General features: G+C 46.0%; 2 protein-coding genes across 2 annotated transcripts in view; both read right to left on the bottom strand.

Moving 5' to 3' along the window:
* LOC147728074 (uncharacterized) overlaps nucleotides 1-22,721 on the bottom strand; it is a 755,421-nt gene that overhangs the window by 93,824 nt on the left and 638,876 nt on the right. The window lies entirely within an intron of this gene.
* METAP1 (methionyl aminopeptidase 1) overlaps nucleotides 1-22,721 on the bottom strand; it is a 264,690-nt gene that overhangs the window by 131,536 nt on the left and 110,433 nt on the right. The window contains exon 4 of the mRNA XM_086961960.1: nucleotides 10,216-10,276. Within this exon, the coding sequence (XP_086818086.1) occupies nucleotides 10,216-10,276 (61 nt within the window). The remainder of the gene's footprint in view (nucleotides 1-10,215; nucleotides 10,277-22,721) is intronic.

Here is a 22,721-nt window from a genome sequence, read left to right as displayed (position 1 = left end):
GTTACATGTTGTTTATATTAAAAAAAGTTCATGATTCAATCATTAGAGGGGATCTTTTTCGTACATATGTACGGGCAAGATCCCGGAAACCTGGAAAGACACTACCATCATAGTCTTTCATAAAAAGGAAAAGCCAAGGGAGAATCCTGGGTCCTACAGGCCTATATCTCTGATCAACTCAGACAACAAGCTGTACGCAAAGATTTTGGCCGCACGGTTAGGGAGGATCATTGGGGGGCTCGTTTTGCCCTGGCAGCACGGGTTCATCCCCGGCCGGGGAACGACGGACCATGTTAGGAGAGCAATTTCATTGTTTGAGGCCCGTGCTGCTGGGGGGAGAGGGGTCACCATGATCCTCCTTGACGCGGAAAAAGCGTTCGACCGCGTCAGGTGGCTATATTTGTGGGATGTTCTGATAGACAGAGGCTTTGGCCCAAAATTTCGGATGGCCATGTATCGAGATCCAACAGCCCGCATCCAGATGATGGGTCAGCGCTCCGGCAGGATTAGCAGGGGCACCCGTCAGGGTTGCCCCTGTTCACCGATCCTGTTTGCACTATACATTGATCCACTGATCAGGCAAATTGTGGGGAATGAGGGAATTTCGCCAGTAGTAACCATTGGTTTTGAAACTAAAATATTGGCGTATGCCGATGAACTGGCAGTCACTACCCCAGAGCCAAGGGAGGCCATGCGGATATTGGTGGAACTCACCAGGGAGTTTGGAAAGTTCTCGGGGTACCGATTGAATGAGTCAAAAACTCAGGTAATTTGCTCAAATGAGGTTGTTAAAGTTGATGCAAGATATGTAGATTCAGCGACATATCTTGGGGTAGTAATTAATGCAGAAACAGGCTCTATCATTCAGGATAACTATGTTCCACTGTTAAAAAAAAAAAAAAAAAAATTGAGACTTGAAGCGGATGGATTCACTGCACTTATCTTTAATAGGGAGAACTAACGTACTAAAGATGACCATGTTACCTAAACTTCTTTATTTGTTTAGATGTATACCTTTTTTAATTGAGGAAGGGTTGTTAAAAAAGTTTGAGTCTATCTTTAACAGCTTTCTCTGGCAGTATGGTAAAGTCAGAAGAGCAGCCAGGTATATGACCCTCCCACAGGAACGAGGAGGTCTGGCAGCCCCAAATATAAGAGTCTATCACTGGGCTTGCTTGCTGTCGCAGATGTCTATATTATTTATACCAGCACCCAGTAGAAGGTACTCATATGATCCGAGATCTGACGTATACGTACCACCGTCAATCTACAAGCTATTGATGGGCAAGGAGGCCGTAGGGGCTTTGTTGAGAAAGACTAGCCGTAGAGTTTTTTTTAAATCCCGGCATAAAGGGTGCTCAGCGCCTGGGATCTATGGAAAAAGGTACAGAAATGGCTTCATATCCCCAAGATTAATAAGTATACCCCGTTATGGAACTCAGGGTATTTACCAAACCGGAGTGTAGATGGGGCCTGGCAACAATGGGAACTACTGGGTATTCGGACGGTTGGAGATGTGATGCCAAACGACAGCATACTGAGCTTTAACAGGCTACAGGAGAAGTTCGGTCTGACCAGCGGCCAAATTTTTAAATATCTCCAGGTCTCACAAACCCTTAAAAATGCTATATCAGATATCGCTCCTGGCCCACCATGTCCAGTGCTGGGATATTTGATAAGAGGGGGGGATAGGATCAGGAACATATACCAAGCCCTTATTGAAAGAATACCCGATGACCTTGAGAAGCACGAGGCTGCTTGGGCAGATAGATTACAAGATCCTGATACCGATCTTGATAAAGCTTTGATGCTGGATAAACAAATATTGCGGTCCTCAAACCTGAAGGCTCAACATTTTAAAACATTATTTAATCTGTACTATACCCCATTTAAGTTACATGACTGGGGCATGAGGATTGATAGCAACTGTCCCAGGTGCCAGAAAGGCCCCGGTGATCTTTTACACATGTTCTTCTATTGTGAGAAGCTCAGTCTGATAAAGACTGAGATTGAGAAATTTTTGGAGGGGCTGCTAGGCATAAAGATCAGCCTATCCCAGACGGTATTGATTTTTGGAAGCGATAGTAAAACAGCCCTTGTTAACAGGGAAACTGAGGCTTTTATCTTTCTGGCCATGGCGGTACTACGCATTTTACTGTCAGCCGCCTGGAAGGATCCTAATGCCCCAACATTCCAAATGTGGTTGTCCAGACTTCTCTGTATACATAATATTAAATCTACCCCATCTCTCTAGAAGGGTAAGAAAATGCGCGATTTCGGCAATAAGTTGTGGGACCCCCTGAAAGTCTGAAGGGATGAGCAGGAATAGTTTGAATGAGGCTAGGTCCACTTATATTTATATTTATAATATATGTGTAAGTATGTATTTATCTGTATATATATTGTATATATATTGTATGAACTCATTTTAAGCTGTATCCCTGTTTTACCGAACGGTTTTTACTAGCCACTATAGCTTTATCAGTACTATGTGTTTTTATTGTAAAGAAAATATTCTATGCTGCTACATATGTTTTGTATCAATGAAATTTTTAAAAAGAGGGGATCTTTTTCTCCTAAGGCAAACAGCAGCAACAAGATGAATGAATGAATTACACACACATTTGTTACGCGCCCAGCTACCCGTAGGCATCCCGGCGCCCTTTGCTCATTCATTCACAGAATTAGGCAAACAGGTGAGTTTTAACTAGCCTCCTGAATTTTTGATGATTGGGTTCCAATCTAATGGAGTCAGGAAGACTATTCCATAGTTTGGTTGCCTGTAGCGAAAAGAGTCTCCCACCTGTACGTGTTCTTTTTGTTTTAGGGACCACTAACAGATTCTTATTATTAGATCCGAGGTTCCGTTGAGGGCAATAGGGGGAGAACATGGCTTGAATTAGTACGGGGCCAGTCTTATAGAAGGCTTTATGTACCGTGGTCAAGGACTTAAACTCCACTCTCCTTTGCACTGGGAGCCAGTGTAACTGGCGCAAACCAGATCTGGCAGAGGTCCGTCGTGGGATGTCCAGTAACAGACGTGCGGCACAGTTTTGGACCGTCTGGAGGATTTTAATAGCGCCTTGTGGAGCTCCCAGATAGAGTGCATTGGAGTAGTCAAGGCGCGATAATATCAGGGATTGTACCAGTATTCTCCTGGAACTGAATGGGAGGAGTTTAATGGTTTTCCTCAGTTGTCTCAGTAAGGCATAACAGATCGCTGCTACCTTGCGCACCTGTACTCCAAGATTAAGGGCAGGGTCGAGCCAGACCCCCAGGCTCTTAATTTGGCTTTTTGGTGGGGGGGGCTGTCCAAGGCAAAGTGGCCACCAGTTGTCAATGGTGGACGGAGGCTTCTGTCCCAGTAACATTACCTCTGTTTTCACACCGTTCAATTTAAGAAAGGATGTATCCATCCATGCGTGGATATCCGTTAGACAGGAGGAGAGATTTTTATAGGGGGCATTCTGAGAGGCTAGTGAGATGATCAATTGCGTATCATCTGCATACGTCACCAGCTGTACTCCCCAGGGCAGAATCACCTCAGCCAAAGGCCTCATATAGATATTAAATAGTGTAGGGCTGAGGGAAGAGCCCTGGGGAACACCACACTGGAGACGCATTTGGGGTGAAGAAGCGTTGTCCTCAAAGACCGTGAAGGTCCTTTCCGTTAGAAAGGAATGCAGCCAATTGAGAGCTTGCCCCCCCAACCCCTACTTCTCTCAGCCTCTGCAGCAAGATGTTATGATTCACGGTATCGAATGCCGCACTGAGGTCTAAGAGAAGTATCGCGGCGTTGCAGGCGGTGTCAAGGATCTTCCTAGTCTCCTCTACCACCGTAATAAGGGCGGTCTCTGTTCCCTGAAGGCTCCGAAAGCCAGTTTGCGTAGGGTGCAGTACATTCCTTTCCTCCAGAAATGCAGAAAGCTGGGCATTTACATACTTTTCGGCAAGCTTACTGACTGTTGGCAGCAAGGATATAGGCCGATAATTTGCCCAGTCATCTGGGTTAAGGTTTGTTTTATAATAGATAACTGGCGATATTAAAAATGTTCCAGGTATTGTTTAACAGTTGAAGGTACATTAGGGCTGGTCTAACCTGTAAAAAGCCCTTTCTTCTCAGGAGCAGAATTAAAAACTTCTTCCTAATATCAGTGTAAAAGTCGCAAAACATTATAAAGTGCATGGTATCCTGGTTTGAAAAGCTGTCACGGTTACATGGGGCCATATCTTCAGGTTTACACCACCCTGAAAGATTGCACAATGAAAAATTGATCAGGTTAAAACGAAACCTGGTCAAAAGCCAGCGGTGGAAGGGCTTTGTCACAATTCTTAAGTAAGGCTCAATTGATGGCGAGGAAGTTAATAAATAATGAGCCCTGACCAGGGTTTTTTTTATTTCCTCATCCTCCCGTTCCAGCTCCAGGATGTTCAGAAACTGCGATTTTACCCATTTTAGGTCAGTTTTCTTGATCCCTTCAGGGTCATTATAAATGTCTGGACGCCAAAGTTTAATTAACTTATCCTTAACGCAAGACAACCACTGAATGTTACTAGCTTTATCTAAAACACAATCCCTTAAACTCTGGTGGTTCAACGTTAGTTCGGAGTTGAGCCAGGTTTTATCCAACAGACCAAGGGGGCCAGACTCACTAAGTCAGACACATATCCCATCCCCAGTTCCTGGTGGATAGCGAAGGTTGGAGTCGATTGGGGGAAAGACAAGAGGGAGCGTAAGAATTTATTTTCTGCCATCTGAACCCCTACCGCTTGCTTGTACACCCAAATAGCTGCACGATATGTGGCGATAGCCAAACATTTCGACCTATAAATGGCGATAATTGCCTCACAGGGCCTGGCTCACAGTCGCCGTGCAAAGCCCAGTAATGCTGATGACGATCTCACTACTGCATTTTTTTGGCTTTGAGCTGGGGGACCCAAGAACATCTATCATCAAATAGAACCCGCAGGTATGTAAAAACTGTCACTCTGGACACCTCAGCCCCATTGCAGTAAAAGGTTTTAACTTTATTCTTATGTTGACTCATAGTCAAGACGTGGGATTTGAAAATATTTACCACCAAGTCCAGGGAGTTCATAAAGGTCCAAAATGCATCTAAAAGCCTCTGAAGACCTAGCGGAGTTCGTGCTAGTAACACAGCATAGTCCGCGTATAGAAGGACCGGAATGGTCCGATTACCTACAGGCAAAGATGTCCAAGCTAGCCTTATGTAGTGTTTTATCTAGGGCATTAATATAGAACGTAAAAAGTAGAGGGGTCAATATACAGCCTTGGAGAACACCTCTACCAGACTTAGAGTGTTGTGTGCATTTACCCTCCTGAGTAACCCTGACAGTCGCTGGGGGGTGATTGTCTTCTGGGGAGGATCTTGGACTATTAAGGATTAGACCGATTGGTCTTTGAGCCACAAAAGTTAAGGGGTGAGAATGTATGTGGAGCCATGTATATTTGACTGCTATTATACTTCTGTGTTTAATATATTTGGTGTATTGTCTAGGTATCTTATTGTATTTCTTAACAATGAAAGTGGGTTTACATTACATTTTTGGTTAAAAAAAAACTAGTGGTTTAAAAAAATATTAACTTGCAAGTCCTATGTGACGACACAAAAATCCCTCAACCATCGAGGAAGAGATTGAAACTGGTGGAATACAGAGTGGCCACTCAGACTGAGATGGCTGATTCAGTAGATCTGGCTAACTCCAAAACCAAAATAAAGTGCTGTAGGAGTTCTCGATCACGGTCCAAAACAAATATGAAGATTCGTAGAATAAAAGGAAAAAACTTTCTGATAAAGGGCTTTACTGAAGAAAATCTACAATTGAACCTATGCATGAGATTTGGCACAAACAGACATTCAGATTTGTATTAAATTCATTTTAGTTGCTTTGGTATAGTGCTCCTGTTGGCTAGAAAACACTTTAGTGCTTCTTCAAGGGACATGTTAAGTACCCCCATATTTGGCCAATTTTGTCTGTGACACTTCAACATGTAACGTTTGTTTTAATTTCAGGCTGCTCTATGCAAATTCTATCAATATGTGACCAACAAACAACGTTTCCGAAAGTCATGAAAATAAGCTTACTTTGCGCCCCACTAGAGGAAAGTTACTCAAGGACTGAGAAGCAGGTATCAGACAACAAACACCTTCTGAACAGTAGCCAGCAGTCATAGGTAGCAGGCTGTCAATTTTATCCCATGCTGGTGCCACTACTTTAATGAAGGCCTTTAGTTACCTTATTTGTTCATCCACGAGATTGTAATTTCAAAAAGAAGTTTCCGGTTAGTGTGCTTCACAAGAAAGTTCTCGACCACCTTGCTGTTGTGCCGAAAGCTAAAAAAATGTCATGCAGTCAGTTTCTCAGGCACCTTTGTACAGCCTGTTACCCTTCTTACAATAGGTTTGCCCGTGTTTCCTTGTCCATAAACAAAGTATTAATATGATCATGAACTATACCTAATCCTTTATTTTGTATTTCTTTCATACGGAGGTCGGCTTTCACTGTTGATGACTTTGCTCTGCCAAATCTATGTTCCCCATTAGGAAGGTATTTGTAAGAAATGCAACCCTGGTCACCGCCATCAATGAGTACAAAGTATTTAATACTGTGGTGTTGTGGATTTTGATCTTGAGACATTACATTTTTAAGAAAATTTCTAGTTTGAAATCAAAGATACTCACACCCATATGTTTATCAACACCAAGCAATGCTTTGAACTAAGTCCACTGTAAGCAATAATCCCTTTGTAATACCAAAAAGATGCACCCTTTTAGATTAAAGTCAGAAATAGGAAACTGGCAAAGTCAAAGATTGAGGCTCACACACTCCACCGTTGTTGATAAATGTAAACTTTGGCAGCCAAATATGGGTTGCTAAGGTTATGGAAACACTTGAAAGCATGACAAGTCAATTAAAACTGCATCTAGTTTGAAACTAAGCAAGAGTAGCTTTTTAAAATTTTAGAAATAGATATCACTTTCTTCCGCTGAACACAAGGCACGTCCCACAATCTTCACCATCTGCTGCTTACCTGGATTTTGTTCTGCATGCCCATAATACTTTGAATGTAAATTGAATTATAGACATATAGTATACATTGCAGAGCCTGTTCTGCTGGCCAATATTGTTGAGCAAGCAAAGATAGAATCTTGCATGCCTAGACACTGAATGATTATTTTTATTTGTTCTACTGCTGTATGGGACTTACTAGACACATCCTGGTCTATAATTGCAGTAAAGCCTTTCTGGGGTTGTAGTTTGAAGGCCTCGTCCATTAAATGAGCGGCACCAAATCCGGATAGTGAGATTTTAGAATTAGAAGTATCTGGCATGGGCTATCTCAGAATAATCCCCCACTGATAAGGAAACTGGGACTATGCAGAACAAGAAACATTGAGCGTAACATTTAAACACAGGAATTACAGAATCATATTGTGGTGGAATCCATCGCAATAGATAACTACTCAACATGTTGCACAAAATGAGAGTTCAGTAAACCTATGTAGTCATACGCCTAAAGGCGTAACAGGTCAGCAACCCAAATCTGGAACTAGGTAGGCAGGTTACAATAAAGAGGAAAGAATATTGGGACATTGCCACATGAGCAATGACAACATCACATGGGAATAAAAATGTATCATAAGGGCAATAAGGCCAGAAAATGCCTAGCCTGACGAAGGAAGCTAGGCTGAAAGACAATGAATGGTGTCTCAGGAACTAGTGGCAAAAGAGCTGCTGCTGAAGTCTTTGTTGAACAGTTTAATTCAATCAATCACTGGCATGTTGCTTTAGCAGAAATTCATTGATCAGTGGGTTGAGTTGGAGGCCTGATGGGCATAAAAGGACATCACGCATGCAGATGATACCCTCCTTTATCATACTGCGTACCCAAAGAATTCCATTCCCAGATTACTGTAGGTTTTCTTTTTTGGAAAATTAAATTTGGATACATCTGTGTTCTGATCAGAACTGAGGGTACAGGAGGAGGAGCTACAACACCAACTAAGATGGCCGCATAGTCTCCCGGCTCCGCTGACCTCCGTCCTACGCTCGCTTATCCTGTCGAATATCCTGATCTCCTGCCCCGGATTCGTGTGGGTGAACTAGTCGGAACCCCGATGGTGTGACCACGGAATTTTTCTGATGTTCTGGGGTGAAGTGACATCGAAAATGTTTTGAGGCCTAACCCAGACTGGAAGCCGGGGTCTCGATTACTGGTCTACCCGGGTCCAAAGTGAACAACAACGGATTGAGGAGAGTGGTTTGGTCCGGTCCTTGGAACTTTTGAAACTTTCTCGAGACTACTTTGCAACCATCCGCTGCCTGGTGTTGTACCCGAGGTGAGGTGGCGGGCGGCGCGCGGTGCTGCGTCGCGGGGGGCCCCGGCCCGGAAGCCCGGCACTAGCACCGCTGGTGCCCCGGGGCGGGGGTCCCGCCGCGCGTTGCTGCGTGCTGCTGGCCTGTCCCTCACGGCTTGATTCTGCTCCGGTGTATCCTGCCCCGAAGGGGTGCTTCCCCGTGGGGATCGTTATGTCCGCGGACGTACGGACCTTGGCGGAGCGGACTCCATGTGGCCCTTCCTTGCGGATGGTAATGGCGGAACTTGCGGCGCTTCGCGCGACGATGAGGGCCCAGGTCAATCGTTTGCTGTCGGCAGCGGATGGGATTATAGGACCGGGAGCAAGCCCCGACTTGACTTTTGAGACCCGGCAGCCAACTTGCCTCCTGTTGGGCGCCCTAGTGGCGCGTCCGGACCTGGTGCTGGAAGCTGTGCCTGCCCCTGAGGAAATGGAACTCATCGTGTGTGCCGAGATTGGTGACTCTTACGTTCTCGGAAACATCGGTCCTACAGTCATCGGAACATTCTACTGCTTCCCCCATCCTGGACACTGTTGGCCCACACTATAACTTGTATTGGAACGAGTCGCACCCCCTCCCCAATCGGTCTCCCAACATGGCGGATGTAAAGATGGTTGTCTTCGGAGACGGGGAGGGACATTGTTTGTGCAAGCCGTGTGCTTTGGGATCTGCTATTCCTCTCCCATTTGCTGGTCCAATCTTCGGCTGCTATTGTGTGACTTGACTTTCCGGGTATGGGGCTTTACTTATCCGAGGGACTCTGCAACTTTGATAGACGGGGTCAAGGCTGAGACTGTGGGTTGAATTGTTTACGATGGATCTATTGGTAACGGGACTGCTTCATTAACGGATGGATTCCGGGGCGGGGGGTTTGTGGTTCCCCCCCGGGGTATTTTTGTACGGTGGACAACTTTATTCGTGCTGGCTTAGGGGGGCCCCCTTTGTTAGGGCGGGGGGGGGGGGAGACCGGGAGCGCAGAGACTATCGCCCTCCTCCATTTCCCCGTTGGATGGGGTTTCCTTTCTTTCTCCTTTTTCTCTGTTCTTCTATATTTCGGGTTTGGTTCTCGGGCGACAGGCACACTGCTGGGGGGGGGGGGGGGGGGGGGGCCGTAGTCATTTGCAGGGGTGCAGGGTGGGGGGTTGGGGGAGGGGATTTTTCGTTTTTATTTTGTTTCTATGGCCTTTGTTTTCTTCTCTGATCTTCCTTGGTCTTTTCTTTCTCTGGGTCAGTGCAGTGGGTTCCTTTCAATCATTGCTTTTTCATCTGTGCCTCAATTTTCGTGGTGATCTCTGGGTCTTAGGGCGGGTTACTAGCAGGCGCGAACTGATCGTAATGTTTCTTCATATCCTGAACCGCCTGTTTTTGCGCCATTGATTTGACAGATTACTGTTTGCTGTTGCCATGTTTGCTATTCTCCCTGCCATTTTTTGCTGCTGGGAAATTGTTCGGCACCTGATCCTTCCATCTTATATTACAAAATGAGAACCTTTTATATCCTGTTTTTCTAATTGTGCTATTCAGTGACTAAGAGTATGCTAGCATGGTGATTCTGCTCCCCGAGGTGCTGCATGTGATTCAAAATTTGCTTTATGCTCATCTAACTGCTTAGCGGCCAGCCCCGGGGGTTGTAGGCCCATACTTGTATTTGGTTGAAATGTCAATAAAGGTTTTCAAAAAAAAAAAAAGCACTGAGGGTAGATCACTTTGAAGAAAAAAAAAAAAAAGAGTTGTGCAATGTTTCGGTGCAAAAGCAACACTATGAGAGCCAGGATGCTATGCTTTTACAACAACTAAATTCTGTAAGTGCAAGACAAAAATTTGATCCCATACCTAAAGGATGATCAGCGTAGTCTGGCCTCTGAATGTAGCTAGGCACCAGCCTCATTGGCATCTACATAAAAATAAGGAGAAGCAATCAACTATACATATAAGCTAGAACTGCAGGCTAGACATTTTTTCACGGAATCTTTGTTAAACGCCAAGGCATATTTCAAATACATTTTCAATATGCAACAGAAATAAATTACATAAGACAAGAAGAGACATTTGCAGATTTATGTTAAGATTCCCTGAAAGTCTAAGATACTAGATATAGATACTTCATGCTGAGGTTCCTCACAACATCAAGTTAACTCCTGCAGATGTCCATGCTAATGACAGCTCATCGTAACAAGTGACTTGATGGATGACCCTGTTTTGTAAAATTGCTTAACACCATATAGGCGAACATGCCCAACTCAAAATGAGTCAGACAATGTGCGCAAACATCTATACCAATGGGCTGAATTAACATTATTCATGTCAGTGCTACACTTTCCTGTACTGTACGTAATGTATATGGTGGGACTAGATTAAGTGGATGTCAGGGCAGTTGATGAAGGGAACCATGTAGGAGGGAGAGGAGCGTTAAATGTCTGAATTTTAGTTACATGCTAAAATATAGCTATTTTGTACCTTCCACCCAACCCCCAATAGCTAGAGCTGGTGGTAGTCTATCTTTGTAGTCAATCCATTTTTCCTCCCCCACTACCACTCTGCCTACCTCTACTTAAACTCTGCAATAAACTATGCCCACTTCCACCTCTGCCCACAGTTTTAAGGAAAGAAAATTCCAGTGATGGACAGAGGATAAGATCCACAGACGCACCACCCACCAAAGTCACCTCCATATAACTTCCTTCCACGTTCCCTCCTTCCCATTCCACTCAATTTCTGCCAAGCACACATCCACACCCACTCTTAATTAAGCCACCAAAGTGCTGGGTTGGCTTATGGACCAGGGGCCCCTTCCACTACACATGTTCCCGCTCCTCTCCAACTTCCTCCATCTCTACCCTTACATTCCTTAAACTTCCAATACCCTCCACAGAATCTCAGGTCATATGAGGCTTGGAAGAAGTAACAATGAGAATGGACATAATCCAAGGTCTCCCACCCACCCTTTAACCACTTTTATACCAATATGTTTTCCCATGAGCTCTAAGACTAGAAGTTTGATCAAGAAATAATTTACTACTAGCTGTAATTTGGGTATTGCAGTTCTTAATTTTAACTGCAGGAGCACAAGGACTTTCAAGGAGAGCAGAGAAAACGTAGATCAGGAACAGAGTAATACAATATTAGGTATATTTCTAAATAATGACAGGGGACTATGCCGTGTGATTTAGTCTGGGTCTTCTTCAGTAAAGAAAGGCATGGAAACATATTTCTCTAAGTTTTTGGAGGAGTGGAAGACCGCTTCAAAGTAAGTTTATCTCAGAACAATGGCAAACAAGCATAGGTCCTTTTTACAAACAGCCCACTCTACTTATGTATGCAGACAGTAAAGGTACAGTACAAGCACTGTACAAAAGATCAGCTTGAAGGAACCACCAACTCCTGTGCACAAAAGGCACCTTTGCACAGGGACCTTTAGGAATGAACAGACATGAGCCATGCCACTTTATTTAGTTCCATAAACTTCTAAAAGGTTGTAGTACAAATCTGGACAACTCCAGTGTGCCAAAGTATCTTAAGTTTCTTTTTTGGGAAAAGACCAGACCGCCCAGTGTCAGAGATCTCATAAGTACAACAGCATTTATAAACCACAGTACCAACTCCCCTTCTTACAGAAACAAAATAAATGTAATCGTGTTAACTTTTGGTTTAATAGAAAGAACGCCATCAATGCCAAAAAATTTTTAACACTCCAGACCGGAACTTTAGAGGGATATGTACATCTATGGGCTACCAGCTTCAAGTCCTGAGAGCCTACCATAGTAAAAACAGTTTCTTGTCCAGAGCATTGAGTTGCATCCAAAAAGCAATTTTAGAAGCAGTTTTTAAAACTGACTTTATTACAACCTGCGGGGTCTTCTACCTGAATTGCAAAACATCTATGTAGGGCATGAAAACAATTCAGAATCAGGTGTGCCAGGGTAGCCACATGAACATTAAATATGGAAGGGCTTAAAGAAGAACCCTGCAACATGCCGGACTAAAACTCAAAATGGTGGGGTCATGGACAATCCCAAGATGGCAATGGGCGTGTAGGTGTGGTACTCTGCCCCTAATGCATGTCGTAGATCTCCCTGCCAGCACCAACAAAGGCGTCCAAGCCAAGAGGGGGGCACCTGATGCCCCAGTAATAGTCCCGAAGGTGATATGGGGTCGCTCGGACTTTGAGGCATGGCTGCAAGATGCAGCTGGGAAACAGCAGCCCAGAGAGACGGTCGGGTCCTTGGAAATGTAGAAGCCTACTGTTGCAAATATGAATCTTCAGGAAGACAGGTTGTAGGTTCCAAGTGATATCTTTATTTGTAATTAAGTTTAAGGTAGAGCCAAGATGGTAATTAAGCATAAAGTACACCCCACCAGGAGCGGTATCCTTACTGCTCAGCCTGCTGACACCAACTGCCTAACCTCCTACATCCAACATTCTATTCAGTCATCACATTCCACACACAACATAGGCTGAACAGCAGGAAGACAGGGTGGAAAGACGGAAGAGTAGGAAAGACCTTATAACAATTACCCACCCCTTCCCTGATCTAGACAAAGAGCGGGATGTAGCCTGGCACGCCGGCTGGAGGACAAATGAACCGGAGGACGGTCGAGACAAGATGCCAGGCGAGAGCAGCCTTGGCGAGTTCCTAGGAGCAGCTTTCTTCAAGCCAGGCATGACGGGATATAGGCACAAAAGTAACGGCAGGCCTCCGGATGAGCGTAGCAGGAGAAATCGCCCAGACATGGAGCACATCAGTGGCTTGCCTGAGATCCCCTTCGAGAGCCTGGGATGCGGTGCATTTGGAACTCAGAAGCAGTCTCTGCAACGACCAGCGAGTCCCCATGGAGCAGTGGAGCAGGACCTATAGGGCAGAAATGAGGAGAAGAACTGGGCAACACACAGAGGAGCAGGAAAGGGCCACAGAGTCTGACCAATAGCAACAGGGAAATGAGCTGCCCGCCCTGGAATCCAACACTGCCAGAGGAGAGTAGGAGACCATTCCGAATTGACTGGGCAGCATCTTTCTTTCCCCACCATCCCCATCTCCAATTCATAGCATGGGCCCATAGGGCGGTGACACCCGGTAGCTGGAGTTCCAGGACACCAGGAGCGCAGCTGCCATCTTCCTAAAGTCCTGCCACCCAACAGAGTCCCAGGACAACGGTGCATCAAAGAGGTTCGGGTATTGCCGCCGGGAAAGAGAGCTGAGGAGAAGCGCTATGGCCTCCTCTAGACAAGCTCCTCCAAACCTCCAACAGCAAATGTGAGGGTGAGGGGTGAGGACAGCCAAACCTCAACCCCAAGAACAGCAGGACTGCACCAAGAACTCCTCCCCCCCCCCCGCCCCCAAACGAAAATTAAAAGATCAGTAAGTTCTTTATGACTCAAATGTTTAAGGCTTGATGACAGAAATACGCTCTGTTTTAAATCTTTCTGCACTGAGTCAGTCAGAAGTCTGGAGAGATCCATCTGGAGTCTGCACAGGACAGGACGTTACTTGGACCGCAAAGCGCAATTGATAGGCCTGCAAGACCAAGCAATACAGATGCAAGAAAAACAGGAAAACTTGGAGAACAGGTTCAGGTAATCTAACCTACGCATAAGAGACGTCCCACCAAGGAGAGAAGCGAAAGAAATTGTGACAATGCATACAGGGTCTTGTCAAAACACTAACTGACCACAGACGGGAGTGGCGCCACTTTGACTATGCACATAGAGCAGGCAGATATCTCAAAACTTAAGCTCGGGCCAGACATCCTAGTCTGCTTCCACGACCAAACGGATTAGGAGGGTCTCAAGTGGCAAGAGTAGGAGGCCCATCAGCTAAATAGGAAATTCGCTTCAAATTTTTCAGGAGGTTTCTACGATCTCGTCAGCTGAAGGCAGGGCCTTTCACCCGTTACCATCTTTACAAAAGGACCACAAAGTTGGATACCAGTGGGGACACCCTTTCCGTCTCCACCTAAACTGGATGAGCAAGATATGGCCAACGAAATAAATTGCGAAAGTATGCCTATTCCTGGAACTTCCACAGCCGGATGAGAGCCAAAACAGCTCAGATGAGCGCTTGAGACCCCCATAGCCTGATCTGGAAACTACTGTCGCACAAAGCAAGACGGATATCTCAGAGGAACGCAAAGCAGCCCTCGAGCAGGTGCATCAGCTGCGTAGTGGCTCCCCTGCCACGAGCCAGCCTGAAACGCACTCTGTGAAACCCCAGCAATAACTCTACAGGTGGCCCGTAGACCCCAGACACGGAGTTACACTGACAAGAATTGGGAGGTATAGATGTGCTGGCTGAGGGACCTCTCTCCACAGCTTTGAGACACAGACCCACATCAGGGGGGAGAGGTAATGTTACCAGAGTTGGCAGATGCCCAAAAACCCTGATGCAGAAGCAGGAGGAGTGGAGTTACCCCAATTGTGGCTGGGAGGTAGACATGGTTACAATTTCAGTCCACACGTTTATTAGTTATCCAGTTTGCTAGGCTCAGTAGTTATGTTTGGCTGGAGGATTTTGGTGGGAACAGGGGTCAGGGAGGAAGAGGATGACAAGTCGCATACACACTCAAGACACTAGCAGCTCGGACTAAGGAAGCAGAAGCAGGCAAGCAGACTCTAAATAGCCATGTCGACAAATTATGGGTGGTAATATCGAACGTGAGGGACCTAAACAACCCTCTCAAATGGTGCTTTACACTGCAAGAACTGATTAGTCTTCCCACTGACCGTGTGCTACTCCAAGAGACCCACCTCCTGCGACAAGACTGGTCACGACTGAGGTCCAAACACTATCCCCTACTACTTTCCTTCAAGAGAGGATGACAGAAGGGGTTAAAAAAAATGGTACAATCGCAATGTCTGTTAAGTGTGGAGAAGGTCTACCAAGACTAGATGAGACGCTGGATTGCCCTAGGGAACACCCCTGATAGTAGCAGCAGTGTACTGCCCGACCAAGAACACTTTCTCACTGACATTACATTCCCTGATTGCAGCTCCAATTATCCTGCAGGGTGACCTCAATTTAGTTTGGAACAAAACAATAGACAGGTGACACACCCTTGGGTACAACCACAGTGGAGGAGGTGGGCTTTTCTAGACGTCTGGAGGCATGGACACCCACTGGGAAGAGGCTAATCCCACTTCTCTGGTGCTCATAAAACATATGCACGATTGGAGTATATCCTGGTAGACAAGAGACTCCAGTAAAATTTAACAGAGGTGGCGCAGGCCCGCTGACTTTGTCCGATCACGGCCCAGCCACAAACTCCTCCCAGTTTTATCAGATGGGCACAAAGTCTGGGTCATCTTGGAGACTCAGAGAAGATCTTCTGAGGGACCAGTAATAGTCAACAATATCCACAAAAGCATCAGAGAATACATAGAGCTGCACGTTACGGAAGACACGATGGTAGCCACCAAGTGGGACGCCCTCAAAGCGGTCATCTGTGGCTGCTTTATTACTGGGTCAGCCTAACTTAACAATTTGAGGGAGGAACGGAGACAGAAAGTGCTCTCCAATTTGAAGGCTCTAGAGGGTGAGCATACATGTGCACCCTTAAAATAATCTGGAGGAAAATGGCCATAGCTTGAGGTCAGTTTAGGAACTCGAGATGGACAAGGCCGTCTACTTTTTACAAAGTTAGACAATAAGCTCTACAACTGTGGCAATAAGTCAGGCAAGCTATTGGCATACCTCTCTATGGCTAAGCAAACACAATACAATAACAGAAATTAAGGGATGGAAGAGCGATTCCACACACTTGACTGGGACATGGCAGAATGTTTCATCTTTGCACAAGACCCCACCTCCTACCCTCAAGAGAGAAAGTCCTACATGGAGGGATAGTGCTCCCCAGGATAACAGGTAGGGACAGAGATAAGCTAGACAAACAACTAGCCAAAGAAAAGATCTTCGGGGCGATCGCCCTACATAAGAGCTGGGCTGACCTGGGTACGGACAGCTTTTCAGTGTATTTTTATAAATGTTTTGCTCCCACATTGCTGCTAATCTTGCATAAAGTTAACCTGGAGATGATCCATGAAGGACGTGTCATAACCTTCATGACAGAATCTACAATTTCGCTTATACTTAAGCTCAGAAAGGATCCCAATCTCTGCAGCTCCTACTGCCCCCTATCCTTACTGAACGTTATGATTTTCACCAAAATCTCCTTCATGTGCCTTCGAGGGGTGATGGAGGAAATCATCCACCCGTATCAAGGAAGCCTTATCATGGGACGACAAGCCCGTGCCAACACCAAGAAACCTCAGATTGATCTAGTCAGGACAGGGGCCAAACAAATTGGTCCTGGTATCACTCGATGCTGAGAAAGCATTCAAGCAGGTGGACTGGGATGTTATGGCTGAAATCATCAGCAAGACAGGCTTCGGCAACTCATTTTGAATAGGCTGCTAGAAGGCTAGAAGACCCCCCTCCCCCAAGCCTGCATCCAGTTAAACAGGAAACTCTTGGGCTGGCTACAAATCAGAAGAGGAACATGGCATGGATGCCTGCACTATCACGGTGACGGTAGAACCACTGGCCCAAAGGATCAGGGATAACCCTCAGATACAGGGCATCCGATTCGGAATGCAGAACATTGAATTAACTAGATTTGCAGATTACATCCTGGTGTCCCTCACGGACCCACACTCATCCCTTCCCTCAGCTCCTGATCAAATTTGCAATATATCAGACTGTGTAAGGGTTCAAAAATAACCTCACAAAATCAGTGCTTCTTAATATTCCGCCCGCATCAGCTAGAAACATAGCTAAAGCAGCTTACCCCGATCCGGTGGGCCACCACACAAATTGAATACTTGGACAGCATAGCGCTTGGGGGCAAACAATCCTACGGCAGTTCCTGTGTCACGCTCTCCCCCGCCGCCGCTCTGCAAAAGCGGCCGCCGAGAGGGGGGGAGCGCTTGCTCAACACAAACGCCTACAATCCCCAGCATTCCCTGTGGGCCACCGGCGACGCCGCCAGCAGCGTCAATTACCAGCGCCGGGAGGCGCTTAAAGATCTGTAGACCCTCCCGCGTCGCGGGACACGCGCGGGCGGAGCCCGGGCAGAGGGCGGGCCGTCTGTGGCCGTCCGGGGACGACGAGGGACGGGACGGGCCACCCCCCTTGGCCCCAGCGGACTAATAACTGACCCAGGTACTGCACCTTGTGTTTCTGGAACACGCAATCTCTATTGAAGCCCTCTATAAAAGTATCTAGACCAAGTTAACGGCTGCACATAGAGGACCACTAGAAACCCAAGCTGGGTAGAACTCTTTAAATTGTGGGACTTTCAATTAACGCAGGTTACCCAAACTGATCTTAGCGGTCACTAGAGTGATTTAGTGGGAGACTATAAGGAAAAATGTCTAATCATCCGAACACACGTTCGGCTGGGAACAAATCCAACAAAAGAGAGACCCCCAAGCAAACACGAGTGGCAACGAAGGAGGGTGCCCTCCCGAAGGGGAATAAACTCCCAGCAATTGACTTCATGTTAAAAAAAGTCACGGGGGAAATAGAACGTATGGAACGGAGTTTATCCTCCTCACCCAACCTCAATGTAATCACCCAAACACCCCCCAGAGACCCACCAATAGCAGACAGTCCAAATATGCATGGTAATGTGACCCAACCAATCAATGACACTGAGGATGTCCCCTGTGCACAAACCCCGGGCCAAGAAACCTCTGAGTGCAATGAAACGACCCATCAGAAAAAAAGGAAGCGACAGGGGAGGTTTAAGGGGCACCAGAGACAAAGGAAAGCTTCAGTAAGAGCCAATCCCTCAACACGCACACAAGAGTATATACTAGTAGAAAATAACTCCCAAGTAGATTCCTTTCCACCAGGGTGGGTTGAGACAATAGTCGCAGATCTCAAAAAACAGCTAGAATCCTTTATTGCGGCACAATTAAAGCCTATTATAAGCAAGGTGGACAAAATAATGTGTGAGCTCTCTAAACAATCTAAGGCATTTGAGCACACACTGGCAAAAACTTCTACTGGTCTAACTCAGCCAATTGAGGTAGCCACTAATGATAATGTAAATAAAAATAGAGTGCAAAATAACAACTGTCAGTCACACTCAACACACAATTGCCCAGATTCACAAGGCCCCAAAAACTGTCCAAAATCAAAGCGGGGGTTCTAATGATAAATCAAGAGGGGGACACATTCAAAGTACGAACACCAAAAACATGGAAAAACCCCCTTTAAACCATTAATGCAATGGAGACAGGAAGACCGCCCCCAGAGGGATGGGAATTACGATCATTGTTATACAGACTCCGACCCCTTCTATACTACTAACAGTCACGCCCCACACATAGATCCTCCCCCCGAGGCGAGCCCATTTGTAATAGTCTTTGCAGGGGTCCCAGAAATCAGGCCCACAGAGAGAGAATCACATCATCAATTACTCACCAAAATCTCCAAGTGGTTGAATATTCACAGACCTTTAAATAACGGGGAAAGAGGAGAGATCGTACACGTAAGAAGAGTAAACTGGATTGGGGGGAGAAATAAAGACATAAGAGGAGACTGTATAGTCGCAAATTTTAGGGATACCAGTCTGGTTGACTACATCCTGAAGAATGTTAACAGGAATCAAACCAGCACAATTTGTGCACTCCCACTCGGGTATTTTTACCCAAGGAGTCGGAACACTAATCGTGCGGATGATGAAGATGGGTGGATTCTTGGAAGACCACAACGCACACATAGACCAAGACCACTAAGCCACCCCGACCAGTCCTTTCCCCACGAGACTACTCCCAATGGAGAAATAGATTTGCCCCTATTCAATCACTCGAGGATATTGATTGACTCATCCCACTAGAAAATAACTCTGTATCAAGTTTAGCGACTAGTGGACACCCAGGCTCAGAAATAGGGGGTGAACGTGGGAGGGAGGAGAATACACAAACCGGGAGGTTAGAACCACACTTGAGCGAGGGGGAAAAAAATGTAAACCTCAAAGATACACCAATAGTGGGGGAGGTTAGAACAAATGAAAGTATGACAGCTAGTGGCAAAGAGAATAGGGATGGCCTGACCGTCCTATCCTGGAATATTGCAGGGCTGGAAGCCAAACTAAAAAGTAAGGAGTGGTTAGAATTCATAAGGCGCTTTCATGTTATAGCGCTCCAAGAAACATGGGCACGGGATTCGGACCCTTGTCAATTGGAGGGCTATAAGTGTTTCTTTAGACCTGCCCAAGGGACGAATTCTGGGAGAGCAAAAGGAGGCCTAGTAATATACGTAGACTTAGACCTGAATGGCACCTGGTCATATGCAGACTGGATGTCAGACAATATACAAGTAGTCTCATTACAATACCACGGGGAGAGTCTACTTTTTCTAAATTTTTATAACTCCGGGCCGGTGGAGGGGAATTTTCCCATACTAGCAGAGCTGGAGAGCAGATTAAATGAGGAACTGGACTTAAGGACGAAGGGGCCAGAACCAACTGTCCTGTTGATGGGGGACTTTAATTGCCATCTATGCCCCAAGCTATTCCCTTTATCTGCCGACTGGTCAGCCTGCCCACTAGAAAAGGGTCCCCATTTTACACACAATAAAGAGGGCACAGCTCTGATGAAGCTATTAGATAACTTTGCGCTCACTCATGTCATGGATTTAGCTGCACTTAAAGTAGGGGAATCCCCAACACCCACATTCAAAGGGAGAGGTGGTGGGTCCATAATAGACTATATAATGATCTCTGCCTGCGCTAGAGAGCAGATTTTAAAAACAAGCACAGAGTGGAGTCCCTTTAGTGATCACAACCCCATTTCAATAGAAATTAATCGTAAAGATGTAATCAGAAAAAACCCAGGGGTGATCAAGGAAACCCATATCCAACCAACAGATCAAGGGAGACGCATAAGGTGGTCACTGATTAATCCGCAAGAGTTTTACGCTAAACTAGTGGGCGAAGGGATAGCTCATATAGAGACATGCTTAGATCTCTCAATAGAGGGCAGAGGAGTGGTAGTGGCTTTCGAATCTTTAACCAAAATTGTGGAAAGACTATTGAAAACCAAGAAGCCCGTAAAACAATCATCCTCCCCAAGATGGTTTGATTCAAACTGTTCCCGGGCTCTAAGAGAACTAAAGCAGAGTTTAAAAAAGGCCCCAAGGGACAAGACTGAAATTGCCCGTTGTAGAAAGAACTACAAAACCCAGGTAAAGATAAGAAAGAGTGCTCTCCAAAAAGAAGTTTGGGCAGACCTTAGGGAGGCTGGTGAAAACAAGGACTACGCACAGTTTTGGAAAATCATAAACAGACCATGCTTCCATGACTCAAGCTCCCCAGTCATCAGCTCTAACATATTACCAGAACAATGGATCACCCACTTCAAATCCTTGTATAACCAGCAGGAGGTAGACATTGGAGATGGAATATGGAGGGGACCAAGGGCAGAACAACTAGAATTATCTTTGGAGGAAGTCCTTAAAGCAATCCTAGGGCTGACGCGAAACAAAGCCCCAGGCCCGGATGGTACCCCACCAGATCTATTCCTCAGTAACACCGAGTTATGGGCCCCAGTGGTAACGAGAGTACTCCATGCAGCAATCAAATCGGGCCTGCCGAGATCATGGTCCACTGCGGTGATTGTCCCTATATATAAGAAAGGCTGTAGGGACAGCCCGCAGTGCTACAGACCTATCTCGTTGATTGACGTCTCTGCCAAAGTACTCGGGAGGGCGCTCCTCAACCGCTTAATGGATTGGACTGACACTCACAACATCCTGGTGGATACCCAGTACGGGTTCAGAACAGGCAGGTCAACTAGTGACCAATGCCTCAACCTATACCTCCTCACGGCTAAGTACACCAAGACGACTGATGGAACCATATACATGGGGTTCATGGACTTAGCAGCTGCTTTTGATAACGTCAATAGAGCCAAACTATGGACACTCATGTTTAACCTGGGAATTGATCCGGATCTTATTAACATTCTTAGGGAGCTGCACTGGAACACCACTGCCAAGGCCCGCTATAGTGCGGGGGGGTGAGTACCGATCCCTTCCCGTGCTCTGGCGGGGTGAGGCAGGGGTGTATCCTGGCGCCGTTCTTGTTCTCCCTCTACATAAATGGCCTGGAGAGTGCCCTGATAGCACTGGGGACTGACTGTCCAAAGGTGGGCTCGCGTCATCTGCCGGTACTTTTGTACGCTGATGACGCGGTCCTCCTTGCGCGAACGGCAGTTGGTCTGCAGCTCTTAATTAAGGGTTTCTCTGACTTCATGAGGAATTTGGACCTCTCCGTCATCCTGACAAAATCTTTCATCATGGTAGTGGGGAAGAAACCACATAAGAAATTTGTGTTCAAACTAGGGGATCATGTTTTGGACACTGTCAATTCATTTCCGTACTTGGGTCTTTTATTTGACGGAAAGATCAAGTTTGCCCCTCTGATAGAGTAGAGGGCTAGGAGACTAGTCTCAGCAAATGGAGCTATACTAAACTTTGCCCGACGAATGGGACGCTGGTCCCCAGAGCAGGTGATGACATTGTACAGATCGGTCAGCATTTCAAAGACCATCTATGGAGCCGAAGTGTGGGGCTTCAGGGATGCACAACTGATACAAAAAGAGGAAGACAAATTCTTAAAAAAACTGTTAAAGCTTCCGTTGACCATCCCAGCAGCGATAACACACGAAGAGTTGGGTACCCCATACATATCCGACCTGATCAGACTGAGACCCATACTGGCCTGGCTTAAAATTTGGTCAAACCCCAATGCGGAATTGTCCAGACAGATCATCCAGGATTGCCTGCAGAAAGAGAGATGGCTCCAAATCGCCTGGCTGAAATACGTCAAAGACACATTGGGGGATATTGACCAGCAAAGGTTATTTCTGGACCCCTCAACTGTGGACATATATTCCAGACACTCTGTACAAAAGCAACTACTCGAAAAATATGATGGTAGGAGGAGGGAGCTTGACTCTATTAAACCCTCGGTAGTTGCTCATTCGCTTGTTTGCAATGAAGTGGGCATGGAACCGTATCTCTTTTTAATGTACAGTCAACACGAGAGGTTTTTAATGACTCGTTTTAGGCTCAATTTGTTGCACCACACTTTAGCTTATCCGTCTGGGTTTACGCAAACAATTGAGCAGAAGGGTGCCTGCGGCTGCGACAATAGGTCTCCGCAGGACACCCTTCATTTTGTATTACTGTGTTCTTTTTATAAAACACCGCGCCAAAGATTCTTGGTGGACATTTTAAAGGACTCAAACATTATCCATGCCAAATCTGCCTTATTGTTTTTGCAAAGAGCCACTGAAATGCGTACTTTGTTTGCTATCATGAGTTTTCTAAAAATTG

Source organism: Lissotriton vulgaris, chromosome 3_1 (assembly GCF_964263255.1).
Source record: "Lissotriton vulgaris chromosome 3_1, aLisVul1.2, whole genome shotgun sequence".
NCBI classification, from domain to species: domain Eukaryota; kingdom Metazoa; phylum Chordata; class Amphibia; order Caudata; family Salamandridae; genus Lissotriton; species Lissotriton vulgaris.
The sequence above is the reverse complement of the archived record's forward strand: the minus strand, read 5'-3'. Positions and strand labels throughout refer to the sequence as shown.